We start from the raw sequence: 13,980 nt of genomic DNA on the forward strand, positions 1-13,980 counted from the left end.
TCCATACTGAGACACCATCTGATGGCAAATTGGGGCAGATGTTTTCGTTCTCTAAACCTCAATCCTTGACCCATTTTTTATATATCCATCCAAAGCTGTTTCCTCTTTTTTATATTCCCAGCTATCCTTTAAAACTGTGTAGTGCTTGACATCACTCGCCTGCAAATTAACCCAATACATCAGCTTCTTCCATCTCAAATCGAATGGCATTTCCCCCATTTCAACTCTAATGGCATCTAGAGGGGTTGATTTTATTGCTCCACATCAGATTCTTGGTGCTCTAGATTGTATGTTCTCCAATTTCTTCAGTTCTGATTTGCACCCATCTCCATACACTACACATCTTTAATCTATGGTAGATCGTACCAAAGCTTGATATATCTGTAACAATTAAATTTTATTTGCTCCCCAATCATACTTATTGAAGTCATACAATTAAGTACTCCCTTACATTTATTTTCAATTTTCCTAATATGTGACTTTCAATTACATTTTTCATCAAATATTAGTCCAAGATACCTACATTCTCTCAATCTTCCAATTTTATTGCCTGCATTCCTTTAACTACATTCTTTAAATTCCTAACTCTTTTACATACCGTTCCATCACCTGCATATAGTGCCCTTCCAAAATTTAGTTGAATAATAATAATAATAATTTATTTGCAATTAAGTGTTCAGTTTTTATAGACGTACCACAACCTATAAACAGACTTTCAAAGCACTATAAAGGTATTTAATGAATAATTCACTTGATAACCAATACATGTATTTACAATATGCACACATTTATCTTATCCCTGAAAAAACACTGAACTGGTATGCACACTGGTCTGACTTTGAATAGAAGTCAAAAGAAAACCTCAACAGTGTGAATATTTAAACACATAACATGTTTGCGCAACAGCCTATGTGATGTAAAGGAAAATGGAAATTCATGCTATTGCTGTGTGCAATAACACGTGTTCAGTTTTCAAAACCTTTGCGGTTGGGTGGCCTTAGTATAGTTTAAGTATAGTTAAACATCTTAAACTATACTTCACTGCAGATGCTAAATCTAGTTGCAGTTATAGCCTATATCATTTAATGGTTTAGGGTGACTTGGGGTCACATGATCCTAAAAACTTTTTGATATGAAGGCATTTGTTTACAGTTTTTTTACAAATATTTTTCACTAATATCAGAACCTTCATGCCATTTTTCAAAACTCTAGACACATAATTATTAACCTGTGTTCAAAATGCATTTTTCAGAACTCTTAACACCTCTTCCAAATGCTTGGATAAAATGAACATGACACACCAAAGATCATTTGTTCATTGAACCAAAATCACCTGTTTAAATTGAAACAACGTAACATCAAAGTATCACAATTTCAAAATGCAAATCACACAATTTGAGATGACTATGTATTCATTTCATTACTATTGAACTATCAATTGATACAACTACTCAAGTAACTGTTCCATGGTTTTTAAGGCATATTCTATTATGAAATGAAGGCATCATGAAAGTTAACTAGATAACTAGATCAATTGACATCAATGACCACACATCAATGACCACGCAGAAATGACTTTATTACGTATTATTTTTTTTCCAGAAAAAAAGTCCAAAAATTCTTGAATCAAGGAGTATTTTCTTAATGAGGAAACGGACCTAAGAAAATAAGTCTTTTTTTTAGTAAAGAAATATGAAATTTCAGTGAATTTGTGCTTTAAACAATCAAATAAATCTGCCAATGGGGTAAGAAAAATAATCTTGAATTAAACCTTTTTCTTAGTCACTCAATTCAAGATTATTTTTCTTACCCTTTTGTCAGATTTATTTGATTTCTATGGTCCTGTGTACCACTTTTACAGACCACGTTTTCATATTTGACATAATTGTGTGAAGTGGGAAGGTTAGGTTGGGTTAGGTTAAATATACACAAAAAACCCATCCGTACAATACAACACTACTAGACCACTAACACGAGAAACAAATGGGTTTAAATGCACAAACTTTTAAAGGGGTAACAAAACACACCTGGAGACAATCAACTGGGAGCCAATGAACAAAAAGAAGATTTGGTGAAATTGGTGACAAAGGGATTGTAAAATTATGTGTAAAAACATATAACATTTAAAAGTATTTATTTTACAGCTGCTGTGTGATATAGATTCTTCAATGATTAGCCAGAAATGACTGTAGCCACGGTATACAGTGACAACAGCCTGTTTGAAGTTTTTGAAATCTTTTGACATCCTCTTTTGAAGTTATTGCTAATAGTATGACTCAGTATCGGGTTAACTGTAAACCAGAGACCTGGCAGCTTCCTCCCTGTTAAACCCATGTTGGTTTAGGCGGTTAGCTTTTGTTCCGCTTCAGAGTTTGCAGTTCTTGAGAATCTTCTATTTATTTCACAACAAACACAAATGCAATATTGACCAAAAGTGATGTCTGACTTTGTTGGCTTTGTTGTTGAAAATTGACAATCGTGTTCTTTATTATTTTTTTAATAACAAACCAGCAACTTACTGTGGATTCTATGTATACATATTTATGGGGTAGGAACCAGAGGGGCTGAGTGACATTTCATCAACTTTACAGGAGAGCCAGAATAAAAAAATATTATAGTTTGATCTGACTTTGTGTATTGATTTCAATCTTGACAGTATTCTTATTGAACAGTATAAACATTTCAGTTCGTAAGAAAACAACAATATTTTTTTAAATAAAAAATGTAACATGCGCCTTTTTGGCATCGTTTCATTATGGTTTCATAAAATGCATTTTTTTCCAAAATGCAGTTATGCCCTTTCTGCACCAACTGCCGCAGTATAACTCCAAATTTATTAAGATTTCACTTGTCATTTTACAGAGCTCATCGAGGGCTTTCATCCGGTATCTCCATTTCAGCCCTCAATATGTTTTCTGGGAATAAAACCTACAGACTTTTGCAATGTTAATGGGATGCTCAGTTAAGCTGCAGAAACATATAGCTTCAAGAAACTAAAGCTTTTATTTCATTTTTTATATAAAAAAATGTGTTTCAAACAGAGAGACCAAAACATGGGTCAAGAAACATTGAAGCAGTGTGTGTTGAGCACACAATTCTCAATAAGCAAACATCATTAAAAAAATAAACTCTAAATACAACGGCCAGTCTAACTTACTATGGCAACAACAACAGCCCAATCCTGCAATAATTAAGCCAGTAAACAGTAATCCTTTAAAAATTAAAACCAAAAAAGTTTTGACAGCATGCTACGTGAAAATATTTTGACAACCAAACATATTTTGACAACCATTTAGTATATATTTGTTAGCAACATGTTGAGGACTATCCTATTGAGTAGGTACAAAATAATCAATTTACTTCAAGTAAAAAAACTTTATTCAGTTTACTTTTTACTTTTGTTAGGCTACAAAATATTGCTACGTAAGAAGAACCACAAAATAATAACTGAATTGTAGTCAACATACTATTATTTGTGTGATTTTCACTTCTCTGTGTATTGGTTTGTTGCAAATTTGAGTTAAACTCATATTCCATGATCTACCTTTCTGCCAAGTAATTTTAAATAAAAATAAATAGCTGAAATGTTCAGTGTACTGGCTTTTTTAACAATTCCATCTTTTTTTGCACAAATATGCCGTATGGAAATTACTTTTGGCTGCTACTGTAACTTTTAAAGTCTGTCTTCTTTTTTCTGCAACAAGAATTGTTAATTCATTCATTCATTTGTATATCTGTGAAATCGTGAAGGTCGGTTTACTAAAAGGGAAGTTAACTGCTTTAAGAAAACTATATAAACCTCAGCTCTGTTTAACTCAGCACAGCTCTTTGGGAAGCTTTCATCATGTATCTGCTAGTAGTCTGCATCTCTCTTGTGCTGAGCTTTGTTCCAGCTCAGAGTCATTCTGTTGCGGTAAGAGCACATCAGAAATAAAAGAAATTAAATGCTTTTTATTTCAATCAGAGGTTTCTAATCTACATGTGTTTATTATCCTTAAACAGAATTTCTTCAGAAGGACCTCTGAAGTGACTGGTAAGATGCCCGCATTAAGTTTATTTGTAATCACAGCGACTACTGGTGAAAGTTTTATATTTAAAATTGTGTTTTTTTGTGTTTTCTCTATGATTCACTGACTTAACACATGTTAGATGAGAGCCCTGATCAAGATAACGTTCCAGTGTCAGCAATTCTTGATGCCAACAAAAATGCTGGTAATTCCATACAAAAATGATATTCCCATGAATCGACAAATTGAATAACAGAGTGAATAACAGCATTATATAACACAGGACAGGGATTGGACGATCCTTTGATCATGTTTGGAGACATCGCTGTAGCAACAGGGTTACAGAATGCAGATCCATGCACAGCTCGAGGGTGTAAATGGGACAGAAGCAGAAATGGAAAAGTCTATGTGCCCTATACCATCTCCAACCAGTACTGTAATTGACAACTCTTACTTTACTTTTGATCTTACTTTTTGACAGTACATATTTCATTCAACATTCTACTTCATTCACAGCTCCCCAAGAACAAGCAGTGATTAAAAGAGGCCTGAAATCTTTTCATAAATCAACCTGCATTCGATTCACTCGTCACAATGGACAGAGGAACTTTCTTGACATAAAGTCAGACTCGGGGTAAATGTCTTATGCACAAATATCTTCTGTATGCTAATGTTTTTTGCTCTCTATTCTGTGCATAATGTGAATTTGTGCATAAGAGTCACATTAAAGTAAGAACCTCTATGTGTGGTCTACAGCTGCTATTCATATATTGGACGCCAAAACGGAGGGCAGGTTGTGTCTCTGGACCGCGGTGGATGTGTTTATCACAGTATTGTTCAACACGAGCTGATTCACGCCCTCGGGTTCCATCACGAGCAGAATCGTAGTGACCGTGACGGACATGTTCGAATTCTTATTGAAAACGTCTACCCCGGTACACCTTTCTTACATTTCCTTTTAGAATTTTCTTTAGATTTGCTTTGCAACGTTGTAAACTAGACTGGATTTTTGTGGGTAAGTTTAGTGAAAAAATCCAAATGTAAATATTACAATAATAACACATACTTTTTTCATAATTTTAATATAACCACAGTTGTCTCATGTAATATGCACAATTTTATTCCAGTTTAATTTTTACAATTACATATTAAATAATCTTTTTTATATGCTGTAACAGGAATGGAGCACAATTTCCAAATAAAAGATACCAATAATCTGGGTACTCCCTATGACTACAATTCTGTGATGCACTATCCAAGGCAAGTTTTGGTGTAGTCCAGACCAACATTTTTAAGACACACACACACGAAAACACAATCAGCAACTGTGTATTTTTTATTGTGTTTCAGGGACGCTTTCTCCGTGAACCGTCAGCCAACCATCATTCCCATTCCAAACCAAAATGTTGCGATTGGTGAAGCTAGAGAAATGAGCCCCAATGACATCCAGCGTATTAACAGTCTTTACTGCAGTATGTAAAACGTGTTCTTTTCATGTGAAAAAATGCATTTGGGCACTTGGGTTTACATGCTAAATCACTGCTATCCAAAACTTGAGAGACTGGTGAACCACTGTAAAACCTTAGTGAAGCGTTGTGGACACATCAGTTCACAAACATTTCTATATGCTGGTCTTTTTAGCAGGGGTTTTAGTTTTTTATTATAATTTCTAACTTATGATCTTGTCTTTCCAGTCATGTCTTGCTCTTTTTATTTTTGATAGGTTAAACAAAGTGATGCTGAGATGCATGAAGAGCATGTCTGAAGACCCAGTTAATCCTCGTTTTTCAAGCATTCTTCCAAGCTTTCCTTTTATTATTATTTCCAATGTCAAATTGATGTCACTTGCTATATTTTCATCAAAATCTGTCATCTGTCTTTATGCATCAACTGTAAAGATAATGCGTCATGATTTTCAACAAACTTTTGACAAAGGTTTTAAAAAATCAAAGCGTGTAAAAGCTAATGCACAAATAAATAAGTAATAAACATTGACGTGTTTTTGTCTTGCTTTGCAAAACATAGCATGTTTGTCACATTATATTGTACCAATAAACCTACAAGGAATTAAAAACTTGAAACACACACCATTCTGTAATGATAGCATTGACAGTACCTGAGAAATGCAAAAACACTATTTCAAAATCCATATTTTAGTTTTGGCCACTGTCACCATGGTTTTGCTCACTGGGGGCCTAAAGACAAAAACATAAAGAAAGAAAGTTTCACTAAAACTGCTCAACAAGGACTCTTTCTCTTGATCTACACATTTGACAACAGACGTGTCTGCCTTAAGAATTAATAGATCATGCAAAATAAGAAATGAATTGCCCTCAAGGATAACATATGATATCTAATGTCATGTTTAAAATGTTTTAAATAAGGCCATTCACAATATCAGTTCCATTTCAGTCTGTCTCTCGCCATTATGTCGACAGGGTACATTCATTTACCTTTTGTTCCTCGGATCCGAATGGCGATCCAGACGATGCGGTCATGAGTGGCTGTGTGCTTTCGGGAATCAGCTACCACCTCCCTTGCTTCCTGTTCCATGACAGCAGTGGTGCAGGCCCTGCCGTCCACTACGGCGAGCAACGAGGGTGATATGGGGATTACCGTGAGCCTCAATCCGTCAACCCCCCCTTCGCGGACCGTTCACACCCCATCTCGTTCGTCTGACCGTTCCTCAAGAGGCGGTCCTACCCCGTCTTGCTCCTCAGACACGCATTCGGAAACTGCCTCGGCTCAGTAAGCTATGGCCATCCTCCAGGTTGGCCTAGGCAAAGCGTTGAAGGAGTTGCACAAGGGAAGGACCGACCCAGGGCTTATGCAGGAACTCCCCACCACCACTGACCTCTGTCCATTTTAGTGGTCCAGGAGAGGTACCTCTGGCTTAACCTTGCACAAATGTGGGATGCAGAGAAAGTTCGCTTTCTCGATGCCCCCATCTCGCAATGTGGGCTGTTACCACAGAGCGTGCTCAGTCAGTGCTGAGCTGCCTGAAGCTCTTTACGCAGCAGCCAGCGCTCTCCCTGAAACTGGTCCCCCTCGGGTTGATGCCGAGTTCCCTGGAGAGCATGGCACATCGCAGGCGTGTTGCCATCACATCTTTCTGCCGACGCACCCTAACCCCCTGGTCTTCGATGACCTTTCTACGGACAGGGGTCCCTCTTGGGCAGGTCTCGAGGCATATCGTGGTAACGACACACGTTTCCCTTCAGGGTTGGGGTGCTGTGTGCAACGGGCAGGCAGTGTCAGGTCTGTATAATTTCGTGCTAGCGCTTACGTCGGACACACCCAGGCCAGTCAGTGTCGCTCCGCTAGAGTTGTGATGTGGCACAGCGCTGCAGCGTTTTCATAGGAACCCCATTCTGTCGACACAACGTCAAGAGAACCTCATTGGCCTTTTCAAGTTTCAGAGATGATAGGTTCTCAAGTCAAACCCCATTCTGTCGACACAACGTCTCGTTCTCTCCATCATGGAACGGAGGTTACATACGTAACCGAGAATATTTTCACTGCACGGTTATGGTGGACAAACAATAAGAAGACAAATTATCACAATATGTATTACAAGCTGATGCCATCAGTGAATTTAATCATCCATTCTGTTTATTTAGTGTTTTGTCTGTTATTTGGTCACAATACAAATGTATTTAGGCAGAGTGAGAGAGTTGAAGGCAACATTTTGAATGGACGCTGAATAGTTTATGATATTACGATATTGGTACAATTAACACAATATCGATAATCTTGTTTTTTAATATGCTGATGATTGTCGTCAATACAGTATATTGTGACACCCTATAGTTTGAAGGTACCTGTTTTTACTATTTCTAGCTGCAAATATCTAATGTTGGTTAGAAATGTAACTTTAGAACATTTAAGATACATAAAAAAGTCCTGTTACTGATTTTTTCATCCTGTGAAGGCACCATACTGTGACAGGGAAATAAACACCTGTTAACCGAGAACAAGATTACAGACTGAACTCAAAAAACCCTTATAGGGTTTATCATATTTCTACGAAGGCTACAAAGATAAAAGAAATTCAAGGGTCAGGTTTTATTTTGTATCCTTACTAGATATTTTTTCCAGGACCAGTGACTTTGTGTCTTCTGTGTTGTTTTAACACAGGGAAGTGATAAAGAAGACGTTAAAGTCATTGTGACCCAAATACTTTCATGTGATTAGCTGTAATATAATTGCATTCAAATAAGACCTGGTGTGATTTAAAATGTAAATTAATTAAAAATATCAGTTAATAATAAAAAGTCACCCTGTTGTTTACAATGAAGAAATTCATAGCCTGTGGCAGCTAGGATTTATCCATGCTGTCCCCCAGAGGTGATTTACAACATTTTAAAATTTAAAGTAAAAACATCTTATTACACATTTGTATATAGAATTTATGTTATTCTTAGTATCTCCTCTCATCAGTCTAAAGATATTGTGTCTGACATGTGAGGGAATTTCCCACCTGTTCACACCAAGGTTTCACAAATCTCACATACAAATCATATATTGTCCCTGTAACATTTTTTGTTTATGTCAGCAAGTTCTGTTGCTCACAAACGTAAATGCCGTAGTAACACAAACCCATGTCAGGGTATAAAAGTGTCCCGTGGCTGCAGGACTGCACTGGCTTTGGAAATCTAAGGTAAGAGAACTAATGTGTTTCCCCCTTGATGTCTGATGTAATATTTGATTAAATTGTCCGAAGTTTAGCTGCGTGTGATGAAGGATCTATAAGTTTAATCATGATGTAGATTTCCTTTTAAATTATCTTAGCAGGTTTTTATAGTGTTTTTGAGAAACATATGTCAACATTAGATTTGTCTAATGCCATCAATATTATTCAAATGATGTATATTTTGGATGTTTGGTTGATATTTTAACATTAGTTTTGGCTTTCTGTTGGATTATTAAATGCTGCCTATTGCTTTAGATTTTTTACACATAAGTTTAGAAAATAATGCACATGACAATATATACAGTGCAGAAACAGGAAAAAACAAAGCCTCCACTTAATCGATAAAGATCACAAAATTAAATAAGAAAACTAACCTGATATCTAGTCATCCAATAATCTTGTAGTTTAATGCGTAAATCATTTTGAATTAAACTGTTTCACTGCGCTTCTGTGTGCAGTCTTTGCCTGCCATGTTTATGACCAAAGTGACTTTTGGCCTGTTGGCCATGCTGCTGGCTTTTGCTGTTGAAGGAAAGGTATGAGACTGCACATGCTGATACATTTATAAATGTAAAAATAAAAATGTTGCTGCCTGTTTTATATATATATATATATTTTCATTTCTGTTTAATCTGTGGTGTTCTGGCAAACCTCAAATGTAGCCTGGTAAGTCAAATACTTCCATATTTAATACTGTTCAGATTCAAACTTAGCTATGATTTTGATGGAATCCATTGATTAAATGTTCTGGTGTGTTTTATTATAGTTATAGAGGAGGATCTTGCTGAGCTCTCTGTGTCTGAACTGTTGCATAGAGCCAACCGAGGCATTGGTACGTATACACACAAACCCTACAAATTGCTTTTTATACCTCTGATTATGCTTCATGAGTGCTAAATATATAGTTTTCTGCAATTAACAATTTAAACAATAATAAAATAACAACAACATACATTTTATTTTCTGACCTGGGGCGCATGCATGTGTTTAGTTGTTGAGAGTCAACTATATTTTTTATTTCTGTAGTTCCTGAGCCTGATGAGCCCAAGCTGTTGGATGACATTGCTGTGAATGAGAAAAATGCTGATCCCTGTACATCCTATAATTGCCTCTGGCCCAAGTACAGCGACGGCAACATTTGGGTTCCATACGTCATTGCCAACCACTACTGTAAGTCACTCATGTAATGATTAATGATACCACTCAGTGTCTCAAAAGAATGAAAGAGTAACAAATGGCAGAATTGATTGCTAGAGTTTTATAATCATTTCAAAAGCATGTGAGTCTGAAACAAAATAATATTTCCATAGCAAACGTTGTCCTTTACCCCCTCAGCCTCAAGTGAGCTACAGATCATCCAGCGTGGTCTAAACTCTTTCTCTTCCGTCTCCTGCATCCGTTTCTTCCCTCGTAATAATGAGCGAGACTACATCAGCATTGAGTCCCGCAGTGGGTATGTAACAGAACCACGATTGCAGTGGAAACAGAAAACGCCACATACAGACATAGACTTAAAATCAACGTTAAGCATTGTGTGACTGTTAGCAAAACCCATATTCACATCACAATCATCAAAATAATCATGTTTGAAAAAGATGTTTTACTTTGACAGATGCTACTCATTCGTTGGTCGTCAAGGTTCTGCCCAGACTGTTTCTCTGGCCCGTAATGGCTGCCTTTACCACAGTACTGTCCAACATGAGCTTCTCCATGCTCTTGGCTTCAACCATGAGCAAACCCGCAGTGACCGTGACAGTTACATCCAAATCATCTGGGACAACATCCAAGACGGTATTTGTTCAATACAAGACCACAAAGTTTAGATTTTTGAATAGGACCGATGGTGAATGTTTTGTTTGTTTATCAGACATGAAGTACAACTTCAACAAAATCAACACTCTTAACCAGGGTACTCCTTATGACTATACTTCTGTGATGCAGTACGAGAGGTGAGTGACATCACTTTGGCATAAAAAAGATAGGGTTTCTCTGTGTGAGGTGTACCTGATTCATATTCTAACGGTGTCTGTGTCGTGTTTATCTACAGAACTGCTTTCTCTAAGAATGGCTATCCTACTATGGTTCCTATTCCAAACAGCAATGTTCAGCTAGGTGGAGGTTCTCAGATGAGCCAGAATGACATCACCAGAATCAACAGACTCTATAAGTGTTGTGAGTGACATGAAACAGACATTCTTTCTTCAATTTCTCAAGACATGTTTGCAAAGTCGTTTGTTTGTTTATTTCCCATTTACCTTTGAGGACTAGTAGATACAGATATAGTATTTGATCACGATACTTTTAACTCCTCATCCTCATTATGATGGCTGAGGATTTTGAATAGTTGAACAAAATGTACATTTTATTAGGATGTTTTTTAAATTGACATTTAATTTTTTTTAGGAGGAGCAGAAAAACATTCAGTGCCCCGCAGGCAGAACCATCGGTCCTTATCACCTGTAATGTGCAAAAATGAAAAATTATTAAAGCTTTAATGAAAGAGCATATCAAACCTTTTGTCAATTTTTTAATCAAAACTCATACTGTGTGAAGTTAAAATGCACCGTTTCCATTTTTAGGGTTTTTATAAGCAACAGTCAAATAAAAATTTACTATCTTTGGGTAAAACATAAATCCTAGAATTGTCACAGAGAAACTGGTCCTGAATTAAAATCAATGAGCTAATCAATAATATGGAATCTTTTTAAAGTCCACGTGAACCGTAAGTTGCGATCGTTTTACCTTCCGTATTTTTACGCAAACTGAATTTGGAATGATACAAATAGTGGGCGTGGCTTTCGTCTCTCTCAGAAATTTGATTGGATGTATAAAAATAACATTTTGAAATTTTGAAATTTGCTTGGATGTATAAAAATAACATTTTGAAATAAAAAATTTAACTAAAGATTATGAGGGCACACGATTTCTAAAAAGAGAATGACCCACATTGATAAACTATTTACAGTAAACACTGCAATATTTCTTGTAAAAATAGGCATTGTCATTTTTTATTTTACTGAGATTTTAACAATTATTAATGGTTTAGATTAATACTGTACATCTTTATAATATCAATATTATACTAACAACATCAGGAATCTAAACCAAAATGTTAAATCTAAATCTAAATGCTAACTTTACTTTTTTCGTTCTTTCTTGCCTGCTAATACTTCACTCAAATAATACTTTAACTTTTTTGTTGAAAAATCCACAACGTCTTCTACATTTGTTGTTGATAATAAATTTTTAATACAAATAATAAGGGTTGTTATAATTCAAGGATCCTGAATAGAATTTTTTCGATAAATAATATTCAGTAGTAAAATACTACTAATTCAAGCCAATGAATGAATGCTGTCAGTGAGAAAATTCCGATCCCTTTATATCCTGGTTGCCTCTGTCCCAAGTCTGTAGTCAGCAAAGTCAACATACATCGTTGGCAACCTGTACATCACTTTTATAAAGGTTTATGATTTCACATCACTGGAAAAGCGTGTGAGAGTTAAACAAGTTAATATTTCCATAGCAACCTTCCCTCTGCTCTCTCAGCCTCCAGATGCAGATCTTCCAGCAAAGTCTGGTTTATTTTTCTGCCAACTCCTGCATCCATTATTTACCTTTTACAAATGAGAGAGACTACATCAGCATTGACTCTCGCAGTCAATTAAAATGCAGTCTGGCTGCAACTGGGTTGTAATATCATAAAAAAAAAAAAATTAATTTAAAAGTTAATTTGCAAAAACTGCACACTGTACTGTGCATTCCAAGTAATATCAAACAAACTGCAGTTGGATTGGTTTGATGAAGTAACAATAAATCAATAACACAGCTAACTAAAAGATTTAACAAATAAACACGACAGCACTGTCAGAAGCAATTCCTCCTACGTTTCAAGGGATAGAAAGTTAAAACTGGTCTTAAATTCATACTGCAGACCTTCAACTCAACAAGTCGTAGGTTCTCAGAGATTTAGCTTTCTATCAGAAATTTTTTCAATCAAAGCAATGTTTTGTGCAAATTGGGGTGGTTGGGCATCAAATTGCCTAATTCTTCTGTTAGAAAGAACTGCAGCTTGTCCAGAATATAATTGTAAAATTCAGATTTATAATTGTATAATACAGATACAGAGTGGCAAAGATTGTCACTAATAACTATTAACAAATAAATGTAATCATGATAACTTCAACTTACAACAGTATATTACAAGTATATATTTTGCAGACAATATGACCTCAATACAACAATATTGGTGGAGTGAGTTTCCCGCTGCTGCAGGTGGCTAGCAGTGTGTCAGGTTACACGCGCATATCCTCATTACTCCAACGCGCTCTTTATAATGCGAATATACAATTAAGGATTAAATAACTCTCTACTTGACAAATAATGAAAGCGATATATTCATATGAATGTACTAACACTCTGAATAACATATTGCTTGTAGATCCATGTAAAAATTACGTTTATCACTATGTGAATGTCTGATATGGTAAAGGAAACCGATTCAAATGTTAACTCACTAAGAAACACATTAATATTGTTGCTAAATAACATCACTTACTTGAGTAGGAGTGCACAGTAACACCAAACAAACAAAGGTGGATTTTAGTGGTTTGAAATAGAACAACCAGGAGGCGATGTAAATTGACTAGTGTATCAGCACATGTGTTAGATGAGATCAACAGGTAAGGGAATTCTGTACAACGCATGAAAACTTATTCTGACAACGAAGATTGTTGCTGTCAGATAATGTTCCCCTGTGTTCACTGAGATAAAAGTAGGGGGCCTGTCTGAGTATTTCACAATCTGCTCAGTTACTGGGATTTTCACGCACAACCATTTCTAGGGTTTACAAAGAATGGTGTGAAAAGGGAAAAACATCCAGTATGCGACAGTCCTGTGGGTGAAAATGCCTTGTTGATGCTAGAGGTCAGAGGAGAATGGGCCGACTGATGCAAGCTGATAGAAGAGCAACTTTGACTGAAATATCCACTCCTTACAGCCAAGGTATGCAGCAAAGCATTTGTGAAGCCACAACACGCACAACCTTGAGGCGGATGGGCTACAACAGCAGAAGACCCCACCGGGTACCACTCATCTCCACTACAAATAGGAAAAAGAGGCTACAATTTGCACGAGCTCACCAAAATTAGACAGTTGAAGACTGGAAAAATGTTGCCTGGTCTGATGAGTCTCGATTTCTGTTGAGACATTCAGATGCCACGGCCTACCTGAGCGTTGTTTCTGACCATGTCCATCCCTTTATGACCACCATGTACCCAT

At 36.3% G+C, this 13,980-nt stretch overlaps 2 protein-coding genes across 2 annotated transcripts; both read left to right on the forward strand.

The window, feature by feature from the left end:
* Positions 1–3,825: 3,825 nt before the first annotated feature.
* Positions 3,826–6,098, forward strand: LOC306900353 (high choriolytic enzyme 1-like). The gene is made up of 9 exons (XM_079467244.1): positions 3,826–3,913; positions 4,003–4,033; positions 4,150–4,212; positions 4,291–4,443; positions 4,524–4,641; positions 4,764–4,942; positions 5,186–5,267; positions 5,358–5,479; positions 5,731–6,098. The coding sequence occupies exons 1-9, from the start codon at positions 3,845–3,847 to the stop codon at positions 5,733–5,735; spliced, it is 822 nt and encodes a 273-aa protein (XP_079323370.1). The 5' UTR covers positions 3,826–3,844; the 3' UTR covers positions 5,736–6,098.
* A 2,549-nt stretch (positions 6,099–8,647) lies between these two features.
* LOC306900361 (high choriolytic enzyme 1-like) lies at positions 8,648–10,880 on the forward strand (the record flags this gene model as incomplete). The annotated part of the gene is made up of 8 exons (XM_079467256.1): positions 8,648–8,874; positions 8,912–9,236; positions 9,478–9,532; positions 9,727–9,870; positions 10,036–10,153; positions 10,313–10,491; positions 10,568–10,649; positions 10,748–10,880. The coding sequence occupies exons 2-8, from the start codon at positions 9,171–9,173 to the stop codon at positions 10,878–10,880; spliced, it is 777 nt and encodes a 258-aa protein (XP_079323382.1). The 5' UTR covers positions 8,648–8,874; positions 8,912–9,170.
* Positions 10,881–13,980: the final 3,100 nt, after the last annotated feature.

The sequence above is a fragment of the Barbatula barbatula genome (assembly GCF_947034865.1).
Source record: "Barbatula barbatula genome assembly, chromosome: 1".
Lineage (NCBI taxonomy): Eukaryota > Metazoa > Chordata > Actinopteri > Cypriniformes > Nemacheilidae > Barbatula > Barbatula barbatula.